The 18,828-nt window shown below is 42.6% G+C and overlaps 1 protein-coding gene across 4 annotated transcripts in view; it reads right to left on the bottom strand.

The window, feature by feature from the left end:
• nckap5l (NCK-associated protein 5-like) overlaps nucleotides 1-18,828 on the bottom strand; it is a 57,474-nt gene that overhangs the window by 13,119 nt on the left and 25,527 nt on the right. For 3 of the 4 annotated variants that reach the window (XM_031725714.2, XM_039603870.1, XM_039603869.1), the window contains 4 exons: nucleotides 14,638-14,723; nucleotides 1,528-1,668; nucleotides 131-199; nucleotides 10-48 (listed from right to left, as the gene is read on the bottom strand). In XM_031725714.2, coding sequence (XP_031581574.1) covers nucleotides 10-48; nucleotides 131-199; nucleotides 1,528-1,668 — 249 coding nt within the window. In that variant the 5' untranslated portion in view covers nucleotides 14,638-14,723. Of the gene's footprint in view, nucleotides 1-9; nucleotides 49-130; nucleotides 200-1,527; nucleotides 1,669-14,637; nucleotides 14,724-17,237; nucleotides 17,539-18,828 lie in introns of those variants that run through there. The other variant, XM_031725715.2, reaches the window with a different exon arrangement.

An 18,828-nucleotide genomic window follows, 5' to 3' on the forward strand; every position in this document is an offset into this window, starting at 1 on the left:
TTAAGTTACCTTTTGATTCAGCAGAGCTTGGACCACATGGTTGGCAACCTGATAGCGTGAGAAAGCATTTACATGAGTTTACGTTTCGTGAGTGACTTTGCAGATTTTATAACTTTCATTGTGGACTCACCTCATCCAAGCATCTCTCGTAAGCTTCTCTCTGACTCTCATTGGCCAGCACGAGAGCTGAATTCTCTGCCTGCGAAGCAAATGATGAATAAAACATGTAAACATGAAAAAAACATTCAAAGGTGGTCCCAGTATATGCTTAGTACTCAGCAGACACCAAAACTACCACTTCAGTCCAGTGCAGTAATTTCCCACATATAACATTACAATGCAAAAAACAGCTGCTGTAACATAAAACACAATTTAGATGTTTTCATTATCATCCAACCAGAAAAACCTGTTAGAAGCAAAGCCTTTAGGAGCCATTTGACATTTGGTGTAATGAGCTTATTACCAAGACTCAAACAGAAGAGGCCTGAGGAAGTTACTGATTCCAGTCAAGAAACAGTATGCAAGATTAGGCACAGTAAAATGTCAATTGGCTGTTTTCACACCGTTTTTTGTGGCTTAAAGTCCCAAAGAAAATATATATCTTCAAGTTTTAAACGTGTGTGTCTGCGTCCATTCTGCTAATAATGCTCCAGAAACCGAGCTGGGAATTATTAACAAATCACATTAAGCAGCAGAGGCTAAAAAACACTGATCCCAAAGAGCAGCTGTAAAACTGTGAATACCTTTTTCTTATTATTACAAAACACATAAATTACCCTTTTCCCACCAAGTCATTTACATCTCAACAATTTATTTTAAACTCCACCCACGTATTCAATTTTCACATGTAAATATGTCACATCGATAAACATATCGAGGCAAGCTTCCTTGAACCAGCCTGCTAATCCCCAACAGTAAGATTTTGTTAGCTTTAAGGAGAGCTAGGTGGTGAGTAGTTTCTGCAATTCCAGTCAAAGCTAACCAGCTGCTACCTGTAGAGTTATACTGGAGTGTGCAATGTGCTCATCTATCAGCAAGACAGTGAATAACTGTAACTTTTTCCTTTAGAACATTAGCAAAGAAGCATAAACTTTAATCAGTATCAATACATCACTGCAGTCTTTGTGAGCCGTTTCTTTCCTTTGATATCACCACCTACAGATTTATTTTTACATTTTAAATTTAAATTTGAAGCCTTCACAAAGTCAAAATTCAACATCTGGGTTTAAGTGGCCAGAGCTGTGCACCCAAAACAATCACCTTGAATTGTCTCTTATGGAAGGCCCAGATTGTGTAGTCTAAAATAATACCAACATCAATGACAATTTATTGCCTGCAGTTGCTTTTGTATGTAAGAAATCTCCACAGAACTAATGGGAAACTGCAGACAAACGTGTGTCACTGCCACTGGTGAAGGTGGTTTGAGTTGTCAATGATCCAATGGCAGTAAATAAAGTAACAACAGGTCTTTCAGAAAGAGGACGGCGCGCTCAGCTGTATTTAAAAGCACATCTTTCGTTTCCTCACCTCCAGCTCTCTCAGTCGGTCCATGAGCTCGCTGCTGTTGTCCTCCAGGTAAGACTCCACGTCTCCCTCCTCGCCCTCCTCGTCCGAACCGAAATCCTCGTCGCACATTTTCTGTTCTGTCTCATCAGACATTGTTTTCATCTGCAAGAAAAGGTTGTTACCACATTACGATTAATCTGAAGGCATGAGACCAAAAACGTCAGTCGCTCTGTGGGTCGTCTGCATACGGTTCATCTTATTTGTGGAGAAATCACACAGTGTAGACCAAAATAAGTCATAATGAGGCACCAGCTAAGATTGATCCCATCCTTCTGTGCTTTCAGAAATGGAAATGTTGGCAGCTCTGAGTTGTCAAAAAATACACCAAAAAATAAATAAAATGACAAACTGACAGTTGTGATGTTAACTGGCAATCTCTCAGGTGATGATGTGGAGCAATTTGAAAGCAATTAAAAAGAGAGTGTTTGATTTATATATATATTTTTTTAAGCTAAAGAGTCGTGAAGTAACTGAAGCACTTCTTTCGACTAACAACCCGAACACAGACCACCTCAACAACTTCTGCCCAGCAATAAATACTAAAAATAACCCTTATCGTCTGATTTGTTGTATGTATGGTGAATAAAAAGAAAACAAAAAAAGAAACCATGAAATCGTCACGTCTGACACACTGCTGTTAATCAATCAGTCATTTCGTATTGTCTCAATTCCTGCTGACTGTGTCTTATTTGTGCTGTTGCTGTAAACTCCACCCATCTGGCTCTCCAAGCAAACCAAAACAAACACCGGGGATACCGGTAAACTGCACCGAGGCCTGTTTCACATCAGACCCTGTTTTCATCTCCAGGAGTGACGTTAACGTTATTACCACCATTAAACTCTGTCTGTACTCTGACAGCAGCAGCGTCTCGTTTCAACACCACTTCAGAGTGAAGCCCTCTACACTCCACGCGTGAGCAGCCTGTTACTGCCTCCGCATCGCAGTACCTACTACATATCGAGGATCGCTCCACAAATACATTAATCCATGGATCCTGCGTTGTTTCAGACACTCTGGACAGAGATAAGCCTTTGTGTCCATATTGCACTGCTTCAGTAAATCCACAGATCGACGTGCAGCTCCACGCTGAGCGCACCGGCTGCCCGAGTCTGCGAGCATGGCACACTGCAGGGCATATGGCTGAGCACCAGTCCATCAGGCACGGCTCCAGGTGTGTCTCAGAGTCACAGAGAGAGAGAGACACAGGAAGTAGGTGTGACAAAGTGGACCCAGATCCAAAAGCCACATCTTAAAGAGTCATTAGAGCGGATGAAACAAGGCTGATTCTGTGGCTGGAGGCCAATCAGGACCTGGCACACTTTCCTGTCTTCCTGACATGGACAGGTGACACACAAACAAACCGCCCTGTGCACTTAATGCATGCAGAGAGGCTCTAATATTTAGGGCACGGTGTCCAACCTCAGTTCTGTTTCCTGAAACATATTTTGAGCCTGAAAACTTGAAGTTGGCATGTAAGGTCGTATTATTTGAATTCTTTCTTTATTATTTAACCAAAACAGCTCAGTTAATTTTCACTGCACTGTCCATCTGCACTCGAAAAGCTATCAAAACCACATCCTCCTCACTGTTATACAGGGTGACGGCTTTGCTCTCTACCATCAGCCCTATATACACCCTCCTGCTGCCATAAATACTCACCAGAGAAACAAATCTGGATTAATCCAAGGCTGAAAATAGTCCCAAAGAAACACACGATTTACTCCTGGTGACTATGGTTAGGTAAAAGATATGTCCTTCCACTGCTTTATTAGTGTTTTTAACACATAAAGTTACACCTGGCCTGATTCTTCCTTATAAATCAGTTTTATATATATATATATACTAACTTACTGGAAGTTACATTTCTACTTTTTAATGCACGGGTACAATACACAATCTATAATTTTCTAATTATTCTAAATATTCTTGACTATTTAAACATCTTTCAGTATCCTGCTCTGTTTGCACACTACAACCTGGGTTTGCCACTTATCTGTACTTTAATTGTGATAACTGTGCAGTACTCTGTTTTGGTAACTATTGTCCGTGATGTAAATATGTAAAAATTGTGTGTGTTTCTGTTCTATGTCTTGTGTCCTGTTCTGTTTGTATATGTGTTTATTTGCTGCTGTTACAACCAAATTTCCCCTTGTGGGACAATTAAAGGACTATTCTATTCTATTCTATTCTATTCTATTCTGGCTTTGGTAGTCTGGTTTTTCACCTGCTAAATGCAGCAGAGTATCACCAACTAGCTGAAAAAAGTGACAACTGCCAGTTTTTGAAAAGAAAAAAAAAAACCAAACATCTATTAAATCTAAACTGCAACGTTGAGGGCTGAGAAATGAAGCCAGTGCAAGAGTGGGAACAAATGCAGTTCCTCTCATGGCCACTTGAGTGAACCTCAGACTTGAGTCCCAGTCCTCAGACTTCCACCGTAGCCTCCATCCTCGATCCAGACCTCTGCAGACTAACACGGCAGTGGCCAAAATCTAAAGTTTGAGACTAGGATTCACCATCTATGGCCTGCTGAGGTAATATAATGATAATGATTAGCCTAAGCTAATGATGAAATTACTGCAAAGCTTAGAAATTTTAAGGATTAACAACTGTTGGTGGCGACGTTCCCAGAAAAGCCATCATCGATGCAAACAGAACATTTTCTTCTGCTGCTGTCGAAACCCGAGTTGATGCTCATTATAAAGTAGCCACAGGAAATGCGAGGTGTTCGTCAGCAGTGAGCTTACAGCCATCAGTGAATCAGTTTGAGATTTTTGCACTAGTAACAGTCAGAGAAGGAGCCACGGTGAGCTGTTAGATGAAGAGCTGCAGGCGACTGCTGCACACCTCCAGCTTCGCAGCACTGCGCCCTCCTGTTGACAGACTCATGCCGAGTGCAGCATCGTCAAAAAGTGACAGAAAGAGAAAAATTATTACCAAACTTCTTTATTAAAGTGAAAATAATTTAACTTTAGACACCTGCAGCATGAAACTGGGTTTGCTGTTCCCACCAGTGACTGAGAAGAAGTATTTCCTCGTTTGTGACGAGTAAAAAAAAGCATGTGGATGGGGTGTAACTTTTTAATTTTAAACTTAAAGAGAGGGTATCCCTTTCAATATTCTATAAAATGTGTGTTTGTCACTACAGTATTAACAAGAGAAAAATGGGGGACTTTTATTTTGGAAGAAAATGCTATAAAGCTCCAGTTGGTTGCTATAAAGCTGGATTGGTTATCAGTGACAAACAGTGCTGTGGTTGGCAGCTGAGAAGTTCATGCAACATGAAGGAAGCACCAAAGGGTCAGCAGTTTAGAGACATTTTAAGCTGCTATATCAACAACTTCTATTTGTATAATTGCAAAAGTTTTTCACTTAACCACAAACTGAGGTCGAGTGAGTTAATGTGGCTGAAAAGATACAAAAACGACTGTTTGTCTCTCTCTCACTTCTTCTTTCATTATATTTGGTTTGACACTTGTCGGGAAGCTTTTACTACACTTACACTAACACATCGTTATGTTGTCAACTCAGTTATTTTTATTATTGCACTTCACTCGTCTCTTGTCAGCTTCACGTCACACACATAGTGTGTGTGAGGAGCAGCAAAAGGAGGTGCACTCAGACGGAGAGCCGGTAAACGGCAGCAACATGCAATAGTGACCTACACTGAGTTTGAAGGAGACTAGTGTGAAGAATTTAAAGTGAATAACATGAACCATCCATCCAGCCCATAAGCAGAGAAGCCCAGTCACCTCCTCCAGTTCCTGTAGCCTCCGCCCAGTAGAACATGCCTGCAACACCTCACCCAGGCCAGGAGGTGCCCAGGAGATGCTTGAACCACCTCAGATTGCTGGTTTCTATATGAAGGAGTAGTGGCTCCACTCCTTACCAAATGACTTAACTCCTCACCTCATCTCTAAGGATGAAGCCCACCGACCTTCAGAGAAAGCTAAAAATCGCCATTTGTATCAGTGATCTCATTCTTTTCAGTCACCGCTCGGAGCTCAAGGCCATAGGTGAGGTTAGAGAGGTAGAGCTTTACTTTCACACACACCTCTCTGGACAAGCAGGCTGGTATAGCCATCCTCTCTTCCTCCCTCACTCATGAAAAAGATACTTACACTCCTCCATGTGGTGCAGCAAAGCATCCCTGACCCGGAGTAGCCACTCCACCCTTTCCTAGCTGAGAACAATGGCCTTAGACTTGAAGGTGGTAGTGGGAAAAAGCTGTGTCGCTGCATTATAAAATAAACGATGAGAAGCCGAAGTCATTTAAAAAAACAACAACAAACAAACACGCTGAGAATCTGTGAGCTATTTCACAAACGTGTCATCAAGTTACTGATGGATTAGAGCCGCATATTAATCGTGTGCCGCATACATTGCAGAGATGTTTGTGGACACCAACTCCAATGTCAAGTGCCAAAAAATGCATCATTTTAATGTCACGTTATTGGCATGAGTATTGAAGTAAAACAAGCCGTAAATATGAACTCAACAAATGCACAGAGAATTAAAGGCACTGATTGGAAATGTTCAGTAGCTTCTAATAGTTTAAAAACATAAAAAATAAAAACTCAGCAGAGACCCACCAGGCCACGTGTAACAGGAGCTGTTTGCAAAGCGTTTACAGGAAGATTATTGAACATCGCTGGGCTGTGAACGCCGACTGACAAACCTGAGCAGCACCATCCAAAGTGTAGGCTGCTTATTGAGCCGCGATCGACTCCACGCGGCCGAATCTACACGTATAATGGAGGGATGATCAATGAACCCCATCTAAGAACGGAAGCAGATATTAGTATCGTTCCTGCATCCAAGGTCAAACGGATGGCTGAGTGGTTATAAATACCAGATCTTCTCTTCACTAATGCACATCAAAGCTCCGGGCAGCAGGATGGAGAAGCATGCACACACATCCCTCTGTGTGTGTGTGTGTGTGTTTGCGAACATTCACATGGAAATTACAGCGTGCATCAAAAGACAACAAAAGTGATTCTAAATATAACACGAAAATGTGGTTTTGCCTTGGCTGCTGTGGTTTTTCTTTTGAAGTGCACAGATAACGTCACAAGCCTCTCTGGAAAAAAAAAGAAAAAAAAAGCCACCAGCAAAGAAGCATCTGTTAGAACGAGTTACGCTCCATTTTTATCCATTTCTGAATCACTCATGAGATTCTCACACTATTTGCACTGGCTTTTCATCATTATATTATAGCTGGTGTATTAAAAAAAGGCAAAAAGGCTCGGAAATTTTCGATAATCTGCCCATTATGTCAATCCTAATCCCTCAGCAGCAGTTTTCAGAAAAAACTTAAGGTATTCAGCTTCTTGGGACATAAAACAGCAAATCTTCACATCGACAAGCAGCCAGGCTGAGGTTCGATGACCGAATAATTGATCAATAATCAATTTTTTTCCTCAGCAAATATATTGTGTGTTTATTGGCTAATTGGCTATGGACTGTACAGAGAGATTATTTACCATAAAGCTAAACACAGAAGCAGCTTTTCCCTAACTGCTGTGAAAAAGTCTCGACCCACCTTCAATTTCATCACATTTTCCTAAGATAATGGGAAACAGGTGCAGCGACTTATTGAAATATTTGCAAACATACATGGAACTACAGTATTTAAGGTTTGTACAGTTCTAACAAGCCTAAAAGTCAATATTCAGCACAGCCTGACCTCTTTTAGGCAGTTTTCTTATACTTTAAATAGTCTTCAGAAATAGTTTCCAGGCTTTTTAAAAGACATTCAAAGCTTTTCTTTGGTTTTTTGCCTGCTTTTGTTCAGTGCTCTGTCAGGATGATCCCACACTGCTTCAGTAATGTTGAGGTCCGGGCTCTGGGGAGGCCAATCCACGACTGACAGTCATCTACTGTGCACTCTTCTATACAGGTTGTTGCCAATCAGACACTTTTTCAAATGTTATTGCACGGTGTAACAAAATCTGAGGGAGCTTTTACTTTTCTCTGTTCATAAATTAGAAAAACAACAACAAGTAGAACAACGGTGTTGGGGATTTAGACAGAATCTCTAACACCTCTGGCTGGCATGCATTCTCATGGCTGTAGACGCTGTTGTAGCTCTGTAACTGTAACCTGGATCCACTGTTACACTGGTAGATTCTCATATCAGACATGAAGAAACTTGAATTCTGCTCTAACGTTAATGCCGGTTCAAAATACACGATATCAGCCCATCTAATCTGGACCACATAGGGCGTCTGAGACGGGAACAAAAAGTTTATCATCTCATCTTGCACACAGTGTCATAATGGACAAAAAAAATGATGCCGCAACTGATACGCCTCATAAAGTGTGACAAAACAAAAATACCACAAAGTCTTTCCACAACAGCTCACTCACTGTTGTGACGCTGACCGGTTGATCTGTGCACGACTGCAAACATCACAAAAGCAGAACTTTAACTCTTTTTTCCCCATAAAGACGAAATTTGACAACCTTCTTTGTGTCCTTAATGACAAATTTTGACATCTCAGTATATTCCATAAACATGCGGTCTGATGACCTTTAGAATAAATTCTGGGATTTACCAGTTTAGCCCCAGTAAACGGCAGAGATAACCCTCTCTAATAATCGCAGTCATTTTGTTCTGGAAGCAGGCCTGAAATCTGACAAACTATTCAGCTCAGAAAAGAGAAACAACTTTTTACCCCTGGCAGGCATCCAAGGTAGAAAATAGTTAAACTATCAGCCATCATTTAATGACAATTTGGCTTCTATTTTTTTTTAATTTCGGCATTTTTAACCAATGACCAGCAGATAAACAAAGTCCCAGTATTTTAGCTAATGTGTTCACGTCATTTAAAAAGAAGTATTCTTACTAACCATCCTCTTTTAATGCAGTTTTTGAACACACTCAAAAATCTCTGGACTACAAAGCGGGATCATATTTCTCCCACATTAGCTTCCCTTCCTTGGCTCCCTGTTAAGAATTGAATTTAAAATCCTTCTTCTCACATACAAAGTCCTGAAGGATCAAACCTCCATCACATCTTAAAAACCTTTTAGTATCATGTTATCCCAGCAGAGTGCTTCGCTCACAGACTGCAGGCTTACTTGCGGTTCTTAGAGTTTCTAAAAGTAGAATGGGAGGCAGAGCCTGCAGCTTTCAGGCTCCTCTCCTGTGGAACCAGTTTGGGAGACAGAAACACTCTCTGCTTTAAAGATCAGATTTAAAACTTCCCTTTTTGATAAAACTTATAGTTAGACCAGGATCAGAAGCATTTCTTAGTTATGGTGCTATAGCTGCTGGGGGGGGGGGTTCCCATGATGCCCATTTTCTCTCCACTCCCCTTTCTTTTCACTATTAATGTCTTTAAACACCATCACTCCATGTTGCTAACTTTTGGCTTCTTGTTTGTGTTTTCTCCCTTTCTCTCTGTGCTCTACATTTTTCTTCCTTCTTGCCAAGCGCAAGTTTTCTTTCTCATATTGTAGGCGTTTACTGTGCAATTGTAAGGGGGTTTCAGCAGGACTACACAAAAACTACTAAAGCCAAAAGGTGGGCAAAGGAAGAAGTAGTTACATTTTGAACCAGATCTGCTGCACTGACCTTGGCAGATGATGCACTCACCAACTGCTTTTCTGTTTCATTCATCTGCAGATAAATTGTTTCATCTGCAAAGTGTCTCAAAACTGTGGAATATTTCTGCTGTAGCTGCCTCATTTTGTCCAACTAACAATCCATAAGATTGTTAGTTGGACAAAGAAATGCAGTTAGCAGATCACCAATGAAAAGGAAAAGCATCAAAAGCTTCGCTGCTATTCATTTTTGGTCTCGGTGTTGATTTATATCTAAAGTAAGCCACATTCATTGCCCTGTTGTTGGTACTACAGAGATAAACTTGCTGTAACATCTTTGGGAAACACAGAGAGGGGGAGATGAACTAACAGACAGGGAGTGAGGGAGGGAGGGTGCTTCTGGCTGCTTTCTGAACTGCGGTATTGTCACGATGGGGGTGGTATAAGAGGCTGTGACTGGCCTGAAAGTGCACACAGAGGCTCATTGACAGGGCGGAGGAGAGGAGGCTCGGTGGGTCCCGGCGGGGCTGCAGCAGTGCCAGCAAGCTCCTTCCACAGACTCACAGCCGCTGGTGCTGTCAGAGAGAAACCACGAGGGGAATGCAAACAGAGTCGATGCTGCTGCTCTGCTCAGCTCTTTTTTTTTTAATCCACCTACTACTGAGCGAGGCAATATTCTGAGCACATTTTTATTCATCACTGAGAGCAATTGACGATAAAAACAAATGTCCTTGCGACGGCATATTCTGATAGGATACTGACGCGACAAGGTCGATGTGGGATGTTCATTTATTCACATCTGAACAGCCTGATCGCTGAATTTATTCTCAGGTGCAAGAAAGACTTAAAGGGATATTCCACTGATTTAAACATGTATTTAACCGTCACAGTGGGGAAACTACACAGGCTGAGAAATTTTAAAATAATGGAGTTATATCAGCTTCAGGTTGAGATTTTAATTTAGCCATTAGCCCTGTAAGGTGGGGATCATACTCTGCTGCAGACACCGTGGATGAGAAGTCAAGCCTGCTGTAGTCGACTGCAGTGCAGCATTTCTGTGGATGACTCTGTGGAGTCACACATGTCAGCACAGAGCCTCAGTCCTACCCTTCACCAAGACCCAAGCATACTTGTGCACCAGAAACTCTAAAACACTTTTATGGTCTAATTATTCTTGCATCCCTTCACCGGCTTCCAGTGAAATTCAGGATCAACTTTTAAATTCTGTTACCAACATATAAAGCTCTACATGGACAGGCCTTTACCAGAACAGCCGGCCTCACCAATCCTCTGATGTGTGTATGTGTGCATGTCGGGAAGAATGTCTGACTGTATGGTCGATTGTGCCTAAATTTTCAGAAGCACTTTGTAACTCTATGTTCTGAAAAGTGCTACACAAACAAAGTTGTTATTATTATTGTTATTGTGTGCAATAAAAATTTGCTTCTTTGCTTTTTGAAAATTGCCACGTCCTTGTAATCAGGCGATAAACTTAAATTAATAATTAAACTCCCTGATACAAAACAGTTTACAAAAAAAAAATCTTTCGCCAAAACACAGAATTACAGTTATGATTGGTTCTCAGCATCCTTCAGCTGGAGGTGTGCCATTTATCAAGAGGGGGCATCCACACTTTCGCTCAGTGTGTGTATCTTAATGGAGGATCCACCACATGAAAGGTGCTTTTAAATGAAGTAGACTTATGTGGAAAAGTCCCCCCAACACCAAGTCTGCACCAGTGTGAACTCATAAAGCATCTCACCCACTATCCAAACCTTCTGTTTACCAGGGCCAGCCAATCAAAAGGACGGGCCCTAAGAGATAATGAACTGAGAGGCTACACCAGTATAACATAGATAAGGAATTGAACTGGGAATCCCAACAAGCTTATCAGGCATCACAAAGGTCAAAGTATCAGCAGGTTAACCGATAACAAAAATAACTGTTAGGAAAAGGATGTGATGAGTTGCAGTGAATGTAATATTCACTCGTTCCTTTATGCATGAGCAGTAACAAACATCACAGTCACTGTGCACAGTATTTGCATTGAGTGGGCAATAAAATCCATTCCTGTGGAACCAGTTTGGACTCGTGGGACAGAAACTCTCTCTTCGACTCTCATGTTCAGCTTCAAACTTTCGTTTTGGTAAAGCTCACGAACAGGACTGGATCAGGTGACCTTGAACCACTCCTTAGTTACCCTGCAACATGCTCAGGCTGCTGCAGGACTTCCACGATGCACTGAGAAGCTTTCTATGCATCTGTTATTTCCGATTTTATAATCTTTGCATCTTCATGCTCCCTGCACCTTTCAACTCTGGAGCTGTATGTTTCTGATCTACTCCAACCGATAAGACTAGTGCTGTGCAATTCACCATGACCTCCAACCAGGCCTGTCACTGTATCCTACATGATAACCGGACAAATATGTCCAATACCAATAATATCACAATAACTCAAAAGTCTGTTAAAATCATCCCTAAATTTATTTTTATTTATTATTTAAATAGTACTGGCAACTTTAACTTGTATGAAGACATTTTCCTGCAGAACTCAGATCAGAGAGCTCCAAATCACAGGGCACTGTAACACCATCTCAGAGGAACCGATGTTAGCCCGAACGCTCGGTAAGCAGAGGAGCAGCAGCAAGAGGAGACAACAAACTGGTAATTAAATTAAGAATAAAATCTTCAACAGTCTCCAGAGCGTCACTCAACAACATAACAGCAGCCTGACTGCACCTGCACGAGTGACTCGGTCTAACTGAGCAGAAGTGTTGTGGGAAAGTGAATCTCTCCAACTGCGAGATAGGATCCAGCCAAAAGAGAAGAGAGCCAATATAAACCACAAAATGTGGCCTAAACTGTGCTGCTGCTGCTGCTGCACGAATTCAAACCACAATTATCATCAATACCTTTACATACTTCTGTACTTCCAACCAGATTATCAAGATAATCAAGTTAAAACAATCATCTGTCATTTTGCTCTTTTTCTTCTTTTTATCTGAAGTCAGGTCACGGTGGCAGCAGCTAAACTGGGTATTCCACACATGCTTTCTCCTAGCTACACTTTCCAGTTTCTCCTGTGGGATCCCGGGTTTCTCCCAGGCCAGATGAGGGACATGATCTCTCCAGTGGGTTCTGGATCTATTCTGGAGTCTCCTCCTAGTTTGGCATGCCTGAAAACCCTCCAGGTAGACATCCAGCAATCCTTTGGACACGAAGGAACTGCGACTCTACTCAGAGCTCCCCCTAGGTGTCTGAGCCCAGGCACCCTGCAGGGGAAACCCATTTGACCTCGTTCTTTTGGTCAGCGCACAGCTCACAGGGCTGGCTGAGGCAGATTTGCCTTAGCGTGAACCAAGACGATTGAAAAAGACTTTGGTCATCAAGAAAATTAAACCCTGCTGGGCAACGCTTTAGCTTCAAGGAGTCTGGAGAGGAAGTTCAACAAATGCACGAGGTTGCAAAAGCTGAGGTAGGATGATGAGGATTTTTCAAATAAAGGAGCAGCCCCAGTTGAGACCAAAGGTTGTCTTCACTGGCTCTGTCTGAGGTTTCTTCCTGTTAACAGGTTTTCTCCCCATTGCCACAACAGATGCCTCAGTTTCATTCTACACTACTTTAAGGTTTTGGCCTTGCTGTGTAAATTCCTAAAATAAACTCGGCCGAATAGTCTTCGTTGTTTTTTATGTCTATAGAAATAAGGAAGCAAACAAGAGGACACGACCAAGGATGCACACATAAAGAAGGGAGGAAAAAAAGAGCAAACAGATAAGAGTGAAGGTCAAAGTGAGCACAAAGTGTTTTGTTTTTGTAAATGCACCCTTCTGGAAAACACAGCCACTCAATCAGACATTGCTAAGTGTAAACAAAGGGCAGCGAGGCGCCGCGTTCGCAGCTAAAAGCTCCAATCAGTGAAGAAAACAGGCAGGATCATGTGTTAGCCTCTGAGCCAAGCGGGCATGTGGTGCTTTTGTTCCTCCTAAAATGACTCAAGCGGATACCTGTGTACGAAAAATGTGAGCTGCGGGGACACTGCTGCACATTCATTAGCAAACAAATAAAGTGCAACTTGACACCAGAGGAATACTAACATGTCTTCTGCTGGAAATAAATAGCTGTGGTGTGCTTTAAACAAATCAGCCAGCAGCGACTGCTGCAAAGGTCGGATTAACTTTTCATGGGTGTAAAGCATTGACACAGAAACTACCAACAAGCCTGATGACTAACAAGCAGGGAGACGGAGGAAATGAAACAGAGAAGTAGCACCGAAACCGAGTCAGAGATACATTTTTTTAAAGCTCAGACAATAAAAGAACTGAAGCAAAGGACAGAAAGGAAAGTTAATCTGCAGATACATTCATGATCGCCTATTTTTTAATTGAAGATGCAGAACTTTCTTTGTGTTCCTTCTTAAATGTGAGCATGTGCTATAAAATCTATTTAGGGTTAGATAATCAATATTTACATGTAGAGTATACACATATAGGTTTGAGACTTAGTGATTAGTAACATTTTCATATCAATAGGATGTGGACTTTTGGTTAAACACTGCAAAAAACCTCATTTCCTCACTTATCTGGTTAATGAGGCACACTGATGGTTACAGCTCCTTAAACATGAGGATGTGGTCCTATTCTCCTTATATTAGATTTACAGTTACTGTATGTGGAATAGTTTGTGGTTTGGTTTTGAGATTTTGTGCACGAAACACCAAAACAATAAATCAAGAACTCAACGGGTTACAAATTAATACCGAGCAGAAAATTTTCAGCTCATTTAAAAACAAATATGAACATAACAGTTTAGATTGGCTTTCATTGCATGACATCTAAATAAACAAAATTAATGCCAGCTGGGTTTTCATTTAAATTTGTTATATGACTATTTTGCATCTTTATTCCGATACTTCCTGCCACGTTGCTAGCCGATTTGAATACACGCTTCGACACAATCGTAGGATTGGACATGTGCCAAGGAGTTGGAGGGAAACATTAACAGTGAGTCACATTTTCCCTTTTCCCCCCTTTTTCTTTCACAGTAACATCTTCACAATAATGTGCTGTGTGTCTGACAAAATTGCTAAACTAGCCCAGTCTAATCTGAGTGCTCTAACACAGGGTTAACCCAGCTGTGTACTCTGGGATTTTGAGTGAGTATGAGATTTAAATTTACTGGTACACATCAAAGGGTCTGATTAATAGTGAGGAAGTAAAACAGATGGCTTTCTTGTGTGGAGGAAACTGTAATCAACTAAACTGTGGGTGTCACGCTGCAAGTGTGCATTCAAAAGTGCCTTTATTTGACATTGTATAACTAAAAGAATAACTGGCGACATTTAAGACGACATCTGGGCTATTTTCTGCAAATATGAATGAGAGTGCGCCTTGGAATTTCTCATTTTATGTGTGACGTTGTATCAGCTCAACAATGAATCAATTTGTCCACAAAATAGTGAATAATAATTATTAACCTTCAGGAAAAGCAAAAAAATCATAACATTATGAATCATGTACTCACCTGCGGGGTCAGCTCTTGTAATGATCCTTGAAGAGGAGTCAGTCTCCCGTCAGGCACCTCTGTCTCCCAACAACAAAACCACGGAGCTGAGGGCGAGAAAACCAAGACATGTTTTAAAACACAACAGCACCAAGGCTGAAAATCTCCTCGGCACAATGCATGAGCGGACTCCCACGAGGACACGCAGAAGGATGTCTGAATCTTGGATTAGATCGCGGTATTTTATGGAGAACATCAAGTCTCTGCATTTCTCTCATTTCATAATTTGATACACATTTGTGAAGATATGAAAAGAAAGGTGCAGTTTTAACCCCCCATCAAACAATGGGGAAGAATCCTGGATTCAGATCGAGCCTTTTTTGGAATAATCCTGCTAACAAAGACAAACCAACCAATCACAGAGGCTCCTCGGTGGAGGTAATAAACCCCCGGCCTCATCTTTCCCCCTCCCATCCTCCTCCTCCTCCTCTCTGCATTTTAAATCATAAGAAGAAACTGCAAAATCTGCCTGTGTGTAACCAGATCTCAAAAAGTTTGATAGCTGGAGTTTAAGATGGGGTTTGAGGCCAATGTCACCTCTGCGATGGGCCGCGGGGAAAGGCCGCAGCCTTCCTCGGCTCCACAAGCGAACAGGAAACCGAGAGGAGAGGAAGATGCTCCATTTGCCCTCGGGAGACACCGGCATTTGGCAGACGCCAGCCATGCAAAGACCACAAGCCCCTGCTCCTCTATCTCACCCTCTTTCCTCAATCTCGTCTTTCCTTTCATCTCTGAGTCATTGTAAAGTGTAATGAAAGAAAGATGGATGAATAATTCAGTAGACAGCATTTAAGAACTCCCCTTTTATGTCTTTCGGAGAATGCAGGACAGTGCCACACAAAGATTTCCTTTAAAGTTTCAGCCTAATGTGGGATTCCCCCATTAATCGAGTTCCCCGTTAATTATGCTCGCTTTCTACAAAGGTTTACAGCATAAGTGGGGCGCCGCGTCTGCAGTAGGGTCTCCTCAGCCAGCGTTTTTTGTCTCGTCAACACAGATATGTTTGGGCGCCGAACTGCAGTATTAACTCTTCATTTCCAAACGTGCTCTATAAGGTAACGGGGCCTGATCCTGTTAGATCTTGTCAAACTGAAATGGGATTAGAGGTGTTGAGCATCTGCCCACTCAATCTGGGGTTTTAATAGAGCAAGAGCAGATCCGCTGTTCTGGCCTGGGAAACGGAGAACACAAAGCGGCCAGCAGATCGGGAAAAAGCCCAAAACAAGACTTACTTTCAAATCCATTTTTTTTTAAGGTGGGATGATAAAATTTGAAATATTCAAAGAGGCAAATTTAGGTTTTCAAAGTGGTTTGGTGGGATGCTGGGGATGAGGATGAGGAGATTCATGGAATGAGGGTAGGGATAGGGGGAAAACTCAAAGGCGACTCAGCCAAAGCAGAGCGAAGAAATGCACAAAAGCTTCTTAAATCATGTCAGTCTCACTCTTGGGGATTTGGCATAGGCAAGGCCATCTGAGGATACGTCAAACACCACCCTTTCCATCTGCCAATCTGTAAAGGCAAAGACTGAAGTTCTCGCTGTCTACGCAAAGTGTGTAGGCGGGATATGTAAACAATGTGACAAAAACCTCAATCCTCACATGCTGGAATTAAGCAAGACTCGGGAATGGCTGAATCTCCCTCAAAAAATGTAGGCCAGAGTCTTTTTTTCCCCTCATTTTCTGCAGACGCACAGTGGTCGGTATCATTAATACAGATGCAGATAAATATCAAAGTGGAATTGAGATGTGCGTGAGACAGAATCAGGCTGGCGGGTTCCCTCGGCACTGCTTCCTGTCTGATGTTTGGCTACATGAACCGAGACGAATTGCACACAAGCAATATTTGGGATGAGGAGCGAGAGGAGGTGGGGGAAGGGATGGATGAGGAGAAGGAGGAGAAGGAGGAGGGGAGCTCCCTTCCCAAAAGAGGTCTGAGAGATTGGAAGTGAGCCATACAGGTCTGAGAGCAATCACACAAAACGCAGGGATCCTTCTTAAATCTGTGCCAGCCAACCTCCACACCCATGGAGGAAGCACATCAAGGCTCCCTTCATCCTCCTGATATCACACATTCAGGCAGCATTCAGGCAGCACACCATCCACCACCTCCACCCACCCTCGTGCACGTTTGGCAGATTTATGGCACTTTGTTAGCGGGAACCAAAACAGGATTTGGAGCTGGTTCAGCCAAACATTTAAATAAAAAGGACACAGAGTGTTAACAGTGCTCGGCCTGCTGCTGTCATAAAATGTAAGCTAACCCACGGATATTAATGCTAACCTAAACAACTCACACACACATATGCACACAGGGAAATCAGCCCTCCTTTAGCAGCCATCTCGTGCCTCTTCATGTCAAGTCAACACCACAAAACACGAGTCCCCTCGCTGTCATTTCAGGGAGAAAAATCTGCTTCACTTGGACACAGAAACAACATCCCAACAGGCAGACAGAGCGCCGGGTGCTGAAGACCATGTCAGCTGTAAAAACTGCATCACCAATACAAATTTACCCTCTAAACCCCCTCCTCCCAAAGTACACATTTTGGGTCATCTCACCTTTCTTCTTCTGCCTTTTCTGTCATCCAGTCATCTGAGAGCTCCTCACACCAGAATGAAACGTAAGGCACGAGAAGCAAAGAGGGAAAAAAAGATATGAAAAGAGGCCACAACCTTACATTTCTGCTTTCCGGCCGCCGAGGAGATTACGTCCCCCCCCCTCCCGCACCACCTCCTGTTAAAAGTGCCGTCACTTTGCGAGCGTGGCGAGGAAGCCGGTTTCCTCTATGCTACAGCTAGAAAAGGCCTGTCCTTGGGCATGAGCATTGTGTATGTGTCTGTGCTGTCTGCAGAGGCTGCCATGTCTCCCATTGTTCCAGGGCGAGTGAGGCAGGCTTCCTACCCCAACAGACCCTGCCTACTACAACAGCTGTGGACCAGCCCCCACCTCCCAGTTGCTCTCCTTCTCCCCTCCTCCTCCACCTCCTACAACTCCTGCCTGTGCTGCTGCTGCTGCTGCTGCTGCTGAACATTAACCCCACAGCTGCCGGCTTGGGTCATAAAGAGGAGGAGAAGAGGGGGTTGGTTTCACAGGAGACCCTACCTTGTACGGACAAAGGGACGTAACAGGGAGAGGATATCCGACATCCCACCCGGACTGACAGCAGCTCTGCACAGAGCCATTAAGTGCCCTAGAAAGAAAACAGGCTCTGCACTAAGAGGATTGTCCTTCTCTTTCACATTGGCAGTACGTGTTGAACAGAGTCCTGTGCGATGGCACAGAGGGAAAGAAAAGTCACTAGAAATCAGAAGGAAACAGGAGGCTCCAGCTTATGATTACTTTCATTAGAAATTATAGTCTCAATTATTCTCCACTGTGGCTTAGAGAAAATGGAGCAAACACAGCAATACAGAGTTATCAGAGCCCAAATTATGTGCCGAGATGAGGTGACGGGAGATTTTTTTATTTCTACATATTGTATCTAAAAGATGGACTTCTTCTGCTACTCGAATGCAGCTCGTTTCTCGACTTCAAATTCTCAAGCCTTTAAAGTTAGAGCAGCAAGAAATAACCGCAGTTAGTTGAAAGGATGTGTACTATGTTACCAGTTAATCCTATCGAGCTTGTTTAAACATACAGGTGCAACAATCAGACACATCTGCAAAGTCAGTGCTCAGTAAGACACCAATACGCAGGTAGGATTTCACTCACAGGAAGTGAAGCACAAACTACTTGGATACAGAAAGAGATACAAACACAGTGGAGAGGTCCAATTCAGGGACTTCAGTTCATGGAGGTGAGACCTAGCAGGCAGCGGGTTCAGTTCAATTAAATTTTATTTATATAGCACCAAATCACAACAACAGTCATCTCAAGGTGCTTTATAGTTTAAGCTAAAGACCCTATAACAATACAGAACCCCCACCCCCCACCCAACTCCGATTACCCTCGGTGACAGTGGGAAGGACGTCACACTCGAACTAACCATGTTCCACTGTTTACACACACTCCTGCCTTCTTGGATTATGACATCACGGTTAATGTGGCTAAGTTATAAGTCAAACTTGTGGAGTTCCAGCCAAAAATTCCAACTTTGGGATTTCCTACTTCCCAGTTCATATGGAATCCACCATAACCTTTGACAGCACC

Source organism: Oreochromis aureus, linkage group 20, assembly GCF_013358895.1.
Source record: "Oreochromis aureus strain Israel breed Guangdong linkage group 20, ZZ_aureus, whole genome shotgun sequence".
Lineage (NCBI taxonomy): Eukaryota > Metazoa > Chordata > Actinopteri > Cichliformes > Cichlidae > Oreochromis > Oreochromis aureus.